Genomic DNA, 16,315 nt, shown 5'->3' with positions numbered 1-16,315 from the left:
TTATCCACTGAAGTACTACAACAGAGTTTCTGCATCAGAACTGAGTGTACAGCCAAACATCATTGACATAGACCAGACATCTTTGCCAATTGCATCTCCTTCAGTGTGAGCTCCATTGGCCTATCTAAAATTGTGGGTGCAATACACAGACTTCATTGTATGACACTAAACTTGTACAAACCATTCCTAGAGCTTAAAGCAGTTTTAGATATTTTTTTGGCATCCAGTTTGGCTTACCAGTATCTGGAATTCTTATCTAAACCACTGGACACTTTCCAATGCATCCAGAAGTTAATTTGTCAGCAAGTGTGAAAAGGCTTCAATGCTGATCATAGTATTCATCCACCTGATGTCATCACAGAACCTTGGTGTGCACCCTTTTCTGGCAGTGGCAAGCTGCATAGCTGACTGTTCATAAGTTCAGAACAACACTTCATTCTCTGTTGGAACTAATGCTGCCTGTTTTACAGACACGAAACAGTACATCTCGTACATTGGCTCTATCACCACCTTATATAGCGCAATAACATCACTTGAATACAAAGGTGCTGTGACTCCCCATGCAATATGTACTCACGCGGTTCATTGCTCCTGGTCTGGCGTCGATGGGAGAACTGACTGAGATTTTTGATTTTTCTCCTGTTTTGAACTTTTAGGCCTCTTGCTTCTGAATCATTTGAGTCAGTCTTAGGGAATGAAATTAACTTGAACGTTTAAAGGTGTCCGGTGTAAACAGTAGATCAAGTTGTATTTATTTTTACGATATGTTGTTTAGGTTGAATAGTACATTAAGAAAAACAAACACATTAATCAGCTGACCATTTGTTAATTTACGTTATTAATTTTACTTTAAATAAAATACTTTCAGAACAGTTTGTGAAACTTTCTAGCCTAAAATGTTCTTATAATTTTATGAGCATAGATAAAATCTCTTCTATGCTGTTGATTTATTTACGTGTGGTCTTTGACTTTTTAGATAATTTATAAAGTGAATCAACAGAATGATCCAATCGTTCTTGTACATCACCCACAATACGATTCACTAAGTAAGATTTATATTCGATAATGCATATTTAACACGATTTTAAATGTAGTTCTTATGAGATTGTTATTGTGTTTTTAAAATTTTCACTCTTTTCTCGTACCAGGCATGATAAGTTTATCACATTTTAAGATGAAGTTGGTGTTAATAGCTGGTTGTTCAGCATCGGTCTTATATTTCGAATTATAAATGCCTCCTTTTTCCATAACGTCCATTCATCTGTAGCTGAGTATATTATTTATAGAGTCTAATTAACATTTTCCATACATTAGTATTTTGAGTTCTTTAAGCTAAATGGTTTTTCAAGCTTCGATTGGTTAATTTTATATGTGTATGATCGCAGTTTTTCAGGGGTTTAGGTGTCTAGTTTACTTTCTAAATGTGAAAACCGTTGACATCCATTGTGAGGGATAATTACATTCAAGATCAAAGTAAAAACAAATAAAATTAGTTTATACTAATGCACCGAGCTATAACATTTTTGGAGAGAATGTAATGGTGTTAAGCCTTGTTTAATAATGAAAAAAGAACAGGAAAGCTACACAATGACACAGTGGTTTGATTTTTTTTTTCAATTCCTGCTAAGTGGTGAATAGTTTCGGAGAAATATCAAGTTAACAAAACTTTCTTGGCGAGATCATACATGGAAATTACATTTTGTTTTTCAAATTCGACGCAAGTTAATAGTGTACAAAGAAGAAAGAGCAAGCTAGATACCTTGACGCAGGCAGCCGTCTGTTGCCAGAGATCTAGGATAGGTTTACGTTTGGCCTAAATTGTTCTTGGTTTATATTTGTATGTTGTTAAACACGAAGTTACACAATAGGCTATATGTGCTATGCCCATCACGACTATCGAAACCTAGTTTTTAGCGTTTTAAACCTTCCACTGATTGCTGAGCCACTGAAAATAGTGTGGTTGACCGTCACGTTATACCCCCCCCCTACCCCGCCCGGCTAATAGAGTGAGGATGTTCAGTGACGGGATGGTCATAAGTGTTTCATGGACTTAAGTGTCCATTGAACTTAAACTGTTTCTTATTTTTCTTTTAACGTAACGTTTTATGTCGTAGTAGTTATCATGTGATTTCCTGTGTCCTCAAATATTGAACTTGCTGTGAATCCTCGCCAATTAAACAGACCGAGGAAAACTTCTATTATCATATTTTGTTGTTTTTGTTTTTTATGGGGTTGTGGGGTGAAGGGTTGATCTCGGTATTGAAAAATTGCAAGAACATAGATTAATTCTATGCATACCACCATCAAGTTTGTTTGTTTGTTTGTAATTTAACACAAATCTACAAAATGGGCTGTCTGTGCTCTGCCCATCACGGGTATCGAAACCCGGTTTTTAGCAGTATAACTCTGCAGACATACCGCTGTGCCACTGGGGGGCACCACCATAAAAGAAAACAAACATTCGAATTAACAATAACTATTTCCCTCCCGTAGAAAACAGGCTATTTACGCTTTAACGGAAGATCATGGCATATGTAATGAAAAAAAAATAAAAGACGAGTTTTGTAACTGAATAGATTGCATACTTCGTTACACGTCACGTCATCAACATCCTGCTTTTCAAAGGTCACTTGGAATATTTTAGGGTATGACATAAGCTGAATTTAACTTAGGCGAAAGTCGAGAAAAATACTCTAAGTACATTTATCACTAATATGTTGGTTTTGAACGCCTACATCCTGCGTATCAATGGTTAATGTTACGATAACAAAGATCTAATATAGCAAACAGAAATAAAGCTCCTACATACACTAACTGACCAATTTATTAAGACTCCGTGCACTTTTGTAAAACATTCGCGTATATGTAAAATACAATGATAATATGGTCATATACATACAGAATTATAGTAATATCATGGTCAGTCTGCAAAACATTGGATATGAGCAGGGTTTCTTTGTTTGTTTGTTTGTAATTAAGCACAAAGCTACACAATGAGCTTTCTGTGCTGTATCCACCACGGGTATCGAAACCAGGTTTTTAGTGTTGTAAATCCGCAGAAATACCACTGAGTCACTGGGGCGAGTTATTTGTATTTTCAGAAGGTTGTGATAACAATTGCCCATTTAGTAGGAGCCTCGATATCAAATATCGTCTTTTTGACCGACTATTTAAAGATATCTGTCATTAGACACTATAAAACAACAGATATTTGAAAAAGAAAACGTCTATCACTATGAAAATATTTGTCAACCAATTGCTGGGGATAGACTGACGATAATACAACAAGAGCCAAATTTTATCACATTTGACATATTCCTTGGATAGTTATTAAGATTTGACAATTTCCAAAATCGTACCGCTAGAAGAAATAGAAAAAAGCCGTCGACAGAATAAAAATATAGAGAAAAACATTCGAAGCATCTAATCCAATATGTGTTGCCCCAATAAATGGTGTAAAGGAAAATTCTTGTGGACCGGTTGAACCTTTTTATCCTTTTAGAAGGGCGAATAACGCCCAGAGTGATACCCGAATACTGTTGTCAACTTATAATGCTGCATATCCATCCCGGTGAATACAGGCTCTTCCACAACGATAATGCTATTTTTCGAATTTAGCATATTTTACTTGGCTGGCATAATCACCAGATTTCTATTTAATGAGAATTTTGTGATGAACTCAAATTTTAAGATGTTCTTGAAACAAATGTATTTCTTTTACTATATATACTGAAACATGCATTCTTGAAACTTGAAATTTTCTGTCAATGCAGAGTATACCACACCCAGTTACCGTATTTTTCGGTGTATAATCTGCTTGTGTCCTATACACCGAAGGTATGAATAATATATATATGTATATATACGATATACACAAGCCATGTGCAAATGTATTTAAATAGACATGCATAGTTTAGTTCAATTGAATGTGTTACTTATAACAATAGTAGTTTTTTTTTCTTTTAAAACATAACTATTTATAATGCTCCCTAAATAATAAAAAATAAATTATAGTGATGTAGTTAGTAAAGCTAGTATAGTAAAATTTTCCCCAAAACATTGTCTTCAAAATAAGGGTGCGTCTTATATTCCGAAAACTACGGTACTTGTTTTTACAACTTGAGTTTTTCTATTTACTACATTACATACTCAACAACGTGTTTTAGAAGCTTCGTTATACTCAAACATGTGTTATGATACTACTGTCAACCCTGTCAATACTCAACCCTGCTTCTGTATTCTTTCGGAAATATGTTGTTCAAACTGTTGCATTTCTATCAGTTAAGTACTATCAACCATGTGTTTTCATTACATACTTAGAGACCCGTTTCTGAACATCACATCAACCACATAACATAATGAGCCATGTGTTTTTGAAGCTTTTATATTTCTATGAACTTCATAACATGCCTAACCAGAAGCTTTAAACTTCTGTATTTCAGCAAACGACGTTAAGAATTCAAAAATGTATTTTTGAACTTTGTATGCAGACGGTTATTAACATTTTCTAATAACCATTTTCCATGTTCTATACTCCCTCAAAGGAACTTCATCCATTATTCATCGTGATTGTCATGAAATTACCCAACTGCTAACACCATATTTTCCATTGTAACAAGCTCCTGTGAAGGAGCGAGTTCAATCTTAGACAATACATATACATCTTGACAATTTTCTACTTAATAGATGCTAATTTCCAAAACCATGTTTAAGCAAACCAAATGCTAAAATTCTAAAGTTTGCAGTCAGATTACTTCACAAGTATGTCGGAGAAGAGAATAGCCTGAACACTAGTTTTAATTTGTCTGGTTCATTAAAATGCTTTTAAGAACTTAAATGTTAAACCTGATACTTTTTTCTAATGATGATATAGTCATATTACCTTAGCGTTCTGAACATACAGTGCAAGTGTGATGTTGGAAATATCAGCTTATTTTAACATTCCAAAGCCAGTATAGAATATATCATTAGTCACATATATTCAGGTACCTAACTTTTTCTAAATTTTGGTTGAGGTTTTTCTGCATATGGTTAACAGATTCTTGTAAGCTTGATGTAAGACGGTCATAAACTTTCCCTAATCCTCTTAGAAGTTAGATACTATAGTGCTCACTTCATATGATTATACTTACTTAGCCCCTTAGCCTTATTTCTGTGTCATGTTCTTCTGTAGTGAGGTCATATGTATTCTAAGGGATGATACTATAACTTGAACAAATCAGTAGGAGTTAGTTGTAAATTTAGCTTTTCTCAATACATTTATTTCGAATGATCATTCTCATAGACAATCTAAGGATTGTGGGATACCGCACTAGGAGTCCAATGGATTATCTAGTGGATTATGGATCTCTGTTGATTTCTTTCTTTGTCTGGTACACACATATAGTGATCCTGATTTCTACCAAAGTAGACAGATACAGTCTTCAAGTAAACATTTAAGCTAGCCAGTAAGTTAGAAACCTATCATTTACATTCATATTGTGCAGTATAAATTAGGATTATGGTTTATTTAGAAACTTGTGTTTATTGGTATTTCCTTAACTTTCTGTGTTCACAATTATTCCCTGTATTTCATTTTCACAACTAAAGGTTTTGTTTTTTGTGGAGTTTATTTTGAACATGCTTCTTTTCTAATTGACTTTGTGGTACTATAAAGTTTGTAAAAACGTGATCAACGTGGAAGGGTACTTTTTGAGAACAAAACAGAACTTATGGTTGGAAGGAAAAAGCTACAATTGAGGCTAGGACACAAGCAGAAGATGTAACACGGATTAAGAGAGGCATTTTAAAGTCAGTAGGTTTTGCTGGCTATAGTGAGAGTTATGTCCATGTTCTCTGTCTATTCTCTGGTCTGAGAGCTGATAGGTAATTAGATGAAACCTATTGTTATGAAACATCTGTTGGTGGACTCCTGAATGCAAGAGCATAAAGTTGAGTTATAGCGACAATGAGCACATGAACGTCCTGAAGGGGTCTCTATGGAATTCCAAGCGAAGGGACTCACTAACTAGCTCAGACATTGTCAAGTGCTGGTTTGGGTCATCAATGAACAAAAAGAATGGTGAGATGCAATTGGTGGCCGAAGTTGGATGCAAGGTATCATACAATGGTCAAGAACAGCAGTCAATGAGTTAATATAATTTAACAGGACCTTATATCGGGCAAAAGCTTTTCCAGCTGAGATCAGTGCAGAATATGACGACAACGCTTATTAATACATACCATGGGATTTATGAAGAAGACAGAGGTTACCCTTGGACATTAACATTATCTCAGCTGCACAAAGGTAGAGAAGCTGGTAGCAGATATCTCTTTGCATCATCGTTTAATCATGCTGGGGATATGAATCAGGCAAATTCAACACTATTTAAGGAGATGGTGAAAAAGAATTGGATTACTTCTTCAAGCATTCCAAATTATTTAATTCCTTATGTTGTGTTTAGATAGACCAGTGTTTGATGCCGTAGAACCTTTGGATGCTTAACTACTTGATTCTACAGATTGTCATGATACAGCCACCATGGTTCCTCATGGAAAAACAGAGCCTTCCCAGATCCATTTGCTATGAGTACACCACAGTAGTAATGAGAATTGGGAGGTTTCAACTGTAGCTTACATAGTCACTAGTTATGTGAATGTCCATATCTTGTCTGTCACGAGACTGGACCACCAGACATGAGTACCATATAGACCAGCAGCACAATAGGTGTAGGAAAGTTTATTGCAAGCTAAGGCTGCAACTGCTTCAGCCAGGTTAAACTATCAGAGCCTGAGCAAGTGACTAGCTATGGTCTTGGAATCACAACATGCGCCATTAATGTGAAATGAGCATGAAGTCGAGTTTATATTAGGTGCTGGAACATTGAGGACTTTTCTCAACTTTATAATGCATCAGGTGATCAACAAAAAAAGCCAACACTTTAGCCGTTTAACCCAGCTTGTTCTCACAAATGTTGGCAAGCTATACATGAGTGGAATAAAATGTCTTGATTTAATCTTAACAATGTAATGTATGGAATAAAGTTAGTTGTCTCCAGTCTTGTCTCAAGCATTAGTATCTTAGAGATGGACATACTATGGAATTTATCAGTCAGTTTTGCTTATGAAACAGATTAACTGCAATTCTACAGCAAAGCTATCCAGTGGCAACCAGACTGGGTCCATAAACAGTAAACTGTAGGCCTATATGTTGAGAAGTAAATGGATATTGTCAAAGCGCAAGTGGTCTTACACAGTGAACAAAAGATGCCAATAACTGCATTGTCACCAATTTCTGTAATGGTAAAAACCAACACACAAAATATTAAACATACTATTTTCTATCTAGAAATCAGGGACTGCACTTGTTCAAACAGTAATTTGTCTGAATGCTGGTGCTATACCATTGCTAGTATGTAATCTTGGGCACTTGGTTATTCAGCTCATAGCTGGAATGGTCAATGGCTTTGGAACAGAAGAAGTGCACAATTAAGCTAAGCAATTAGTTTCACAACCACTGTATTGTGTCCAAGAATTAATACCCAGTTTCCAGATGGGGATTGTGCTACTAATCTGAACTCAAAATAAAAACATTAACACAGTGAATTGTTCTAATGTATTTGCGGGACCAGATGTCCAACTGCACTAGAAAAGACTCGCTTATCATAACATAGATACAGATGATGTGCATTTGATAAAACAATTTCTACATAGGCATATTTGGATCACCAGAAGTATTGCCAGTGCTGCAATTGAGAAAATGTTGAAGGATAGGATAATGCAGTCTTCAGAGAGCATTTGGTAATGTCCAATGGTAATTCTCAGAAAAATAAAGAAATACCAGTGTTCTTTAGGAACGTTAAATGGACGAATCTAGTAACAGACACTCGAGAATAACAGTGTGAAGCTTTTCATACTATTTGGTCTGTGGAATATGCCTGTCACTTTTGAGATGCTGATAGAGTTTACACTTAGAAAACTGCAATGTGAGAGATATCTCATATGCATGGATGACGTATTAGTCATTGGCACACATTTCATGTCAGAGCTGAGAACCTGTGACTAGTGTCACTATGCCTCATGAATGTAAGCTTGAAACTGAAACCAGGAAACCATATGCATAGACATGAAATTTCTAGGCCATATAATGAGTGAGAATGGATCCTATATAGATCACACCCTGGAATTAAATGAGAAGCTCATACATTCCAAAGTTTCACATTGTAATTTGCAAACCTTTGCAGTCATTTTCTCCAAGACCATTTACACCATAATCTGCACTAACTAAGGCTGATATGTGCTTTGAGTGGGCAAGAAATGTAAAGCTGTATCACAGTTCTTTAATCATACTTTGGTTGAGGCACAAGTGTTGACTTATCTTTGTAATGACTGTAATACCACAAACAAGACTATACAGCATGTAACTGTGTGTATTATGCTAACTGCTATTGAACTATGATACTGTTTTAGCATATGTCAAGCAATATTGATGCTACTTGTATGATTGGGAGTTCATCAGTTGAGTTAACAATGTGTTACTGAAATGACTTTTGAGCTTCAAAAATACTGAAATTGTGACTGCACATTGGATAATTATGCTGCAAAGTATATCCTAATTGTACAAAGTTGACTGAATCAACAGATTATCTCACCAGCCTGTGGTATCATGTACTTTAATTAATATTTTTAAATATTGAACACTGTGCAGTGGTCAAAGCAATTCGAACAGCAGTGGTGATGAACCATACAAGTGTAGACAATTCTGTGTTTGGATGGACACCACGAATGACCAGTCTCGAACTTTGGAAAGAGCATAAGAAGAATCCAGTTATAGCTTGTGTGTTATTTGCCATGCAGCAAATCAAATCACAACTATCACAAACTAGCAAATGTGGTATTGATGATTGTATAACATATGGCACTTCATAGCCAGTTATGAGTGTGTGATGGCATATTGTATCATTATTATAATCCACTGAGACGTGGCAGCAAACCTATGATGCAGCTAGTAGTTCCAAGAGTTCTAATGTGTGAGTTAATTTAGACTTTGTATAATGCAAGGACAAGAGAGCTCTGGAAAGTGTCATGCACTATTGTATGTGTGTAAGAGCATTTTTACCACATGAGTGATGGTGTAGACATTATATCATGTGCATACACAGAGGAAAACTAGCAGCATTAAGGAAATTCTGGCATCAAGAGAATTACCTTAGATATAGTTTGTCCTGCACTATAACTGACAAATGTAATCTATATTTGCTGTTCATTATAATTTACTTCACCAAATAAGTGGAAGTTTAACAGTTGGTCAACATGGTAGTATATTCTGTAGCAGATATGGTAGCTGAACATTTGATATCATGTTTGAATATCAATATGGGAAATATTCCTCTATGTAGATTATAAGTTCAATTAATAAATGAATAATCATATGAGTAAAGCATGAACTATGTATAAAAATAATCAAATTACAACAAACTTAATGAAACAAAATATTAACTTCACTTATTCAAACAATTTGCTTATTATTAAATAAATGGATATTGAAGTAAAACTATACAGAATAAATATGACAATAATGATAATGCAGATCTAATATTTAAACAGTTCCTTATGATGTAGGTTTAGTAAGGCCTAGTAGTTTAGGCGATTGACTCGCGATCTACGGGTCACGAGTTCGAATCCTGTCACCAAATATACTTGTCCTTTCAGTCGCGGGGACGTTATAATGTGACAGTTAATCCTACTTTTCGTTGCTAAAGAGTAGTCTAAGAGTTGGCTGTGCATGGTGTTGACTAGCTGCCATCCTTCTAGTCAATCAATTCTAAGTTATGGATTGCTAGGCAGATAGATGTGGAGTAGCTTTGGAAGAAATTAAGAAAACAAATCATCATTGTGACGTACTTGCAGGCTGAGACACGTCAACGTTGGTCGATTCCAAGGTCAGGGGCACTCTCCGAAGGCACTCTACAGAACTATCCACCTGTGATGACATGTTACTTCCTAGCCTCAGAGGATATTATCCTCTCATGTCCATCCAATATGGCTACGCCCATAGAAGACTGCCATTGGATGTGACATCATGCTTCTGCTAATGGAGACCGCCACCTTGGCATTACCAGAGTATGTGACATCACAGGTCAGGATGACACGAAGTCATATCACCTCTGTATTGTGAAGAGTTCATGATTCCAGTCCCGTTCAGTTTATGAGCTAGTGCAGGTCATGATGGCGATTGTGGTGTTAGATGTCAAGTACATGTGCGCCATCACTACTACTTATATGTAGTTCTTTTAAAATATCTGTTTTTGACCAAAGTTTTTGTATGAAAATATAGCACATACCTATTCGGATTTTAATGAAAGGAATGTTATCAAGTTTAATTTACCTTATATTTATGTGTATACTATATTTTGATTAAAAGGTGTTTTGAATTTTTTATGTATATATATATATATATTCGTATGCATCTTGTTTAGGGCGTTTTGTTTTTTAAATAGTTGAGGTTCATAGCTTAAAGTGTGTTTATATTATTGTAATCGCAATTTGGTGATATATATATATATATATATACAATTGCACATATAAAGCCCTTCTTTTTTAACATTATTTTATGTTGTAACTTGTTAATGAGGTTTTCCATAAAATACCTTTAGTTTTTACTGCAAATTGTTTGGGAGATCGGTAATGTGACAGCGTCGTTTTATAACAATGAATGTTAAAAGTGTTTTATTTTGTGTGCACTGAGGATTTGTCCCTGTATTTTCATCACATATACATATATATAAAGCACAAAATATTTATGTTTGTCTGTTTGTCCATTATCTAGCTACTCTTAGGTTGCTGGGCCAGTCTCAACCAAAATTTGTGGGATGATGGTTTGGAACAAAGGGCGTGTTAATGGTGATTCGCAGCTTCCTCCATTCCCCATTTATGCTGTTATTGAGTATTTATTATCTTTGACGTAAGTTAACATTAACTACATTCATAGATGGCGCCACGTCCTTAAACACACAAAACAATATTAACTTTCTATAACACAACATACACCCTGTGTGGGGGAGAAGGCACAGGAGCAAAGGGCACACAAACGTCTTATATATCTTAGAGAGTGCGCTAGCGCTCTCTTTGGAGGAATGCAATGAAAAAAATGGCCACCACAATTGCAACAATACATAAACTGAGTTGCAGTTTCTACTCCAACAGTCAACATAAGGTTGATAAGAAGAGCCGTTTCTTGAGTTATACCCACTTCCTTCTTTGACCCATGACCTTTCAACTTCGGCCCATAAGACACTTATGCGGCCAATGACCGTCAATTAATTAATCACGTGAAACATAGTGGAAGGACATCAAGGGGTTTTACAGGCGCAAGAAATATGGTACTATAGGAACCTAGCTGATTAGCGATTTTTAATTTTTTTATAAAAAAATTTGGTTTTAATCTTAAAAATTGCTTGAGGACAACCCTAATGAAAAGAGTGAAGAGGGTGTGGTTCTTGAGAAAGTAGCATGTTTTCTAGTAATGTGCTTCTTCTAGCTGCACTTGCTTTTGGAGCACATGTGAAATCTCAAACCCGGGAAGTCTACCTTGTACATTAATGTCCTAATTTCATGTGATAGTTACACATAGTCAAGAAGTGTGTCCCACCTGGATATGTTTGGTCTTTCCTATGGTTGATGTTGCTGGAGACAGAGTTTTGATATTTTACCTACTGCCTTGATGCTATCCTTATTTTCACAAATGGGATGACCAGTAACATGAACAGTAGACATTATAAGCTAAACTAAGATTTGAATCTGAAGGCTTAACAAATAGTTTACTGGTTGTACGTGGACAATGTATGATATTTTTGTTTTTGTGCATATCATGCCATGCTCTCTCAGTCTAGAATATACAGAAATATTTCTATGATATATATAGATAATTCCAACCTTTCATTCTGTACTTTCGAACTGCTGTCTGATGCTTCTGCTTTGTTTTTCTGTAATGAATAAATATCGGTTTTCTGCTTTCTTCAATATTGTATCCAGTCTCTTTCCTTCAACTCGACCAAGCCAAAATTTCAGTTTTAATTCCACAATACATTTCCTACAGTTCCTTCTGTTATTTATGGTTACTATCCCTTTCTTTAAGGTTATCAGTGAGCTTGAGGATATTACAATAGGACAGTACTTGTTTAAATGTTTTTTAACGTATTTCAGAGATTTACCAATTAAAATTTTTAGACATTGCATTATTTGTAGCAAGGGCAATAAATATGTATTTGTTTAATGTTTGGGAATGCAAAATAAATTAGATTTTTTTTATAGAATGGACTCCAAGGTCTGATAAACTGTAGCATATTTCTGTATTGTACTTTTTTTCATTCGTTACTTGAAGGTTTTAGTTTTTGTAGGTTAAACACAAGTTATTTACACAGTTATAATATAAATGTTTATTTTCATTCTTTTACAAATCAAAACAGAGATGTTGGCAGCTACTGAAAAATGTTAACATTCAGTAACTTCTTTTTAATTCAAAACTTGTTAATTTTTCTTTAAAGTGAATTTCTTCAAATGTGTTGCGTGTCTTCTTCAACGCAATCTATCCCTTCCCTAGATACGTTTATTATTAAGTTCCCTTATTTACAAGTCTTATTTTGGTTACAAATAGTAGGAAAAAGAAAGAGACTGAAAAGGTTTGTCCTTAATAGCGTGGTGCCCGTTAATCAAAGTTCTACTGTATAATAGCTGCTGAATGAATGTGAAGAACAATGTATAATATTATATTAATCACACCATATCTATATCCCGTACCGAGGAGGACTTGCTAACAATACCGAGGCTCTTCAGGCCGGATTGGATATAATAGGCATAGCAGTGGTTGAGATGCTATTTAGCCTACAGTTAGTATTTGAATTATAAAATTAAAATTAACTGATGATATACACAGCTGAATAATTTTATTTTCTATCGTTTCAAAAAGGTGGCATTGGATTGGTAGCTTAGCATATGAATTTAAGACCAACCTAAATCTCCTAAAGTGATCGAATCTCGTAAAATATTACTGAAAATATTGTTAAAAGCAAGAGTATCCAACTGCTGAAACAGTGCATTCCAGTTTTTATCAGTAAGAACATAAGAACAGTATACCTAGTTACGTTTCTTCGGGTTAATATGTTTAGTTATGATCTATGTGGCTAGTTTGCTTTGATCGCAAGTTGATATTAATTCTTAAAATGTTGACATTCTTGGGGAGTTGAAGAAAGAGGAAAAGACATATTTTGATTAAACTTTCTTTTTGAATGTTTTTTTTTTAATTGAATCAGAATATACAGTTTATTGAATAAGTACGACAGTTGTTTTCTTATTAAACAATAGTCTAGGATAAATAGTTTTCAAAGCAGAAAGTTGTTGCTGTTCTTTCAGTGCAATTCTGCACAATGGGCCTATGTACACTCTGCCCACCGCGGGGAATCGAATCTCGCAAACTTACCATTGACCTATTGGGGGATAAACAGAAACGAAATTAAAATTTGAAATTGGAGCTTTGACAAGTAGTTTACTGGTAGAATCTCGCAAATTTACCATTGACCTATTGGGGGACAAACTGAAATTAAATTAAATTTTTAAACTGGAGCCTCAGCAAGTAGTTTACATAAGAACATAAAATATACTCGGTGTATGCACCAAGTGTTAATGAAAAATAAGCAAATTTGGATCATCTTGTTTGTTTAATATAAAATTGCACTGTTGTACGTCATAACCTACGTCATTCTGTTGTTTACAGGTACGACTAAAAGTTGCATATATTAATATTTCTGTTTTCTACAATGGAAACTAGCATAGCTGTTCTGAAAGTCATGATTCGGCTAATCTCAATAAGTTATGTATGTACATAGTTTTAGTTCTCATTAGAAACAGCATGATAAACACATTTTACTGATAAACATTTCTAAACGCAATATTATTTTCAGTGATCGATGCTCTCGGAAAGCCCTCTAGCGGCATACTTCAGGGAAGTGTGGTTTTTCTGGGCTATTATTCGGAATGCGTGAAGACAACAGCTATTCTTCCAGTAGACGGAAAGAGCTCTATTCCGTTTCGAGGCAAATACTGTTTACCAACGTTATCGTTTGGAGCTTCTACTTCAACGCTTCCTAAGGTAGGTGTGAAATCAACTAATAAAACTCGTCGTCTAAATAAACAGGAATAAAGAACCATTTATGTACTGTTTGGTATAAATCCGAAAAGAAAATAACAGGTATTTCATATTACATTTTTGAAGCTCTTTTCTTAAAACTTGATTTTTTTTAAATCGTTCAAAAGCACCGCATAACAAATTAGTTATGCAGAGAGTTAATTTCAGTTTTCCAGGTATTTTTTTTTTGCAAGCGTGATAGTATTCAGATAATACTTTGTAGATTGGTATGCATAATCTCAAATTACACACGCCTGCGATGGTTTTATTGTCTTGAAATTTTTACGCGTCCTACAGGAATTCCTCTATGCTGAATCGAAAATGATATCCATTTTTTCTCCATCACGTACAGATTTTTGTACAGATTTTTTCTTCCCAAATTGTAAAAAATCCTTACATGATAGAAAAAATGTGAATATTATTTTCGAAATTTGCGTAGCTGTATTATAGAAAATCCTTATTGAAACCAAAACAACTTTTATGAAGTTTAAATTCGTAGGCTTGTGTTATAAGACAAAACATGTTATCCTACTGAAGTTATGCCTCTCAAATATGTCCTACACAATAAGACAGTTAATTCCACTGTTTATTGGTAAAAGAGGAGCCCAAGAGCTGGTGGTGGGTGGTGTTGACTAGCTGCCTTCCCTCTAGCCTATCACTGCTTAATTAAAGACGACGAGCAGTCATACATTAGAGAGAGATAAAATATTTATTCAACCATGCCTTTTTTGTTTTGTTTTTTACTTTATTTCGTTTTTTGTAGGCACTGTAGGCCACCAACACGAGTGTATAATATAACAAAATGTTTTATATTATAGAAGAACGTCAGAACAAAAAATTTAAATGATTATTATTAGAGTATTAAACAGTTATTTCAGACTAATTTAAATTACCAGAGATTTGTTTGAGTTGAAGTTACAAGAATCCATCTCTTCGGTTTTCAATATTTGAAAGAAGCAAATATGTGTACAGTACTGGTGTATATTTATTCTTCTGGGCTTATATTAACGTTAAAGGTGTTTCTCATACGAAACACTCAAAAGTAGCGAAAATTGTAAAGGTATCAACTATTAAAGACAATTCTTTGTATTTGTCTCGCTTGTGTTATAATAAAATACATATTCTGAGCTGTATTCAACAAACGGAAAGAGTTCCATATGGCACCCCCACCCAAAAATTGTAGAATTGCTTGGATAAAAAAGATTCTGAAAAGGGTTTATTTTAAGGGGCGTATTAGAAAAATTGGGGCATGGCTTTGACAAGCATTTGTGTGAATACATGTGGAGAACATTATATTCTGATAAAAGTAGCCTTTTTGATGCCTTTATATAAGACATTTGTAAAGTTTATCCCCAAGAAAATTGTACATCTAATTAATGAAGTAAGTGGTATAATAATGTATTAAAATTATCAGATCATACTATTAATATGATTTATTAATACATAAATATTACTTTGATGACTTTTTTTTAAAAATTGAGTGGGGGTGCCATATGGAACTCTTACCAGGTTTTCTTTTAACCTCAACAAACTAACCAGTGTGGACATTTTCAGGGAAAAAAAAGACATTCCTTGCTATTATTTACATTGTTCAAACCTATTTCTTCACAATTACAGTTATCAAACATGAGTAGTGTCCATATTTCATTATATATTGGTAAATCAAAAGAGCCTTGAACACTTTCTGTACTGCACAATTAGTCTATGTACTCAACAGATTTACTAGCCTGTAGTTAAAATACACAGAACAGGCTACTAAATAATATTTAGCTTAAATATTTATTTCATAATCATAGTAAAGTGAATAATTTTTTTTCTCGTTTTTAAGCACTTAAATTAGAATATTATGAATATGATATTAAATCTATTAAGATGATAAACTGTTCCCACTTATAAATAAGCCAAATGTCAAAGCAGCAAATTTCTTGGTTATAAAAGAACAGAAAAGTAATATGTAAATATTAATATTTTTCATTTTTTACATTGCAGTTTTTTATTCTCCTCCATAGATACAGAAATGAAGCTCTTAAAATTAGATGCGTCAAACATCTTACGGTATTTTTTAAACTTTAATTAAACTCAAACTTAACAAGCTAAAATCATAAATAATATTCAAAGTTAAACTGGTATACAATTAAAAACATTTTATTTAGG

The 16,315-nt window shown here is 34.3% G+C and overlaps 1 protein-coding gene across 1 annotated transcript in view; it reads left to right on the top strand.

Moving 5' to 3' along the window:
• Window positions 1-16,315, top strand: part of LOC111087620 — a 47,517-nt gene that overhangs the window by 29,799 nt on the left and 1,403 nt on the right. Inside the window, exon 2 of the mRNA XM_022394896.1 lies at window positions 13,938-14,125. Coding sequence (XP_022250604.1) covers window positions 13,938-14,125 — 188 coding nt within the window. The remainder of the gene's footprint in view (window positions 1-13,937; window positions 14,126-16,315) is intronic.

Source organism: Limulus polyphemus, unplaced genomic scaffold (genome assembly GCF_000517525.1).
Source record: "Limulus polyphemus unplaced genomic scaffold, Limulus_polyphemus-2.1.2 Scaffold2388, whole genome shotgun sequence".
Classification (NCBI taxonomy): domain Eukaryota; kingdom Metazoa; phylum Arthropoda; class Merostomata; order Xiphosura; family Limulidae; genus Limulus; species Limulus polyphemus.
The sequence above is the reverse complement of the archived record's forward strand: the minus strand, read 5'-3'. Positions and strand labels throughout refer to the sequence as shown.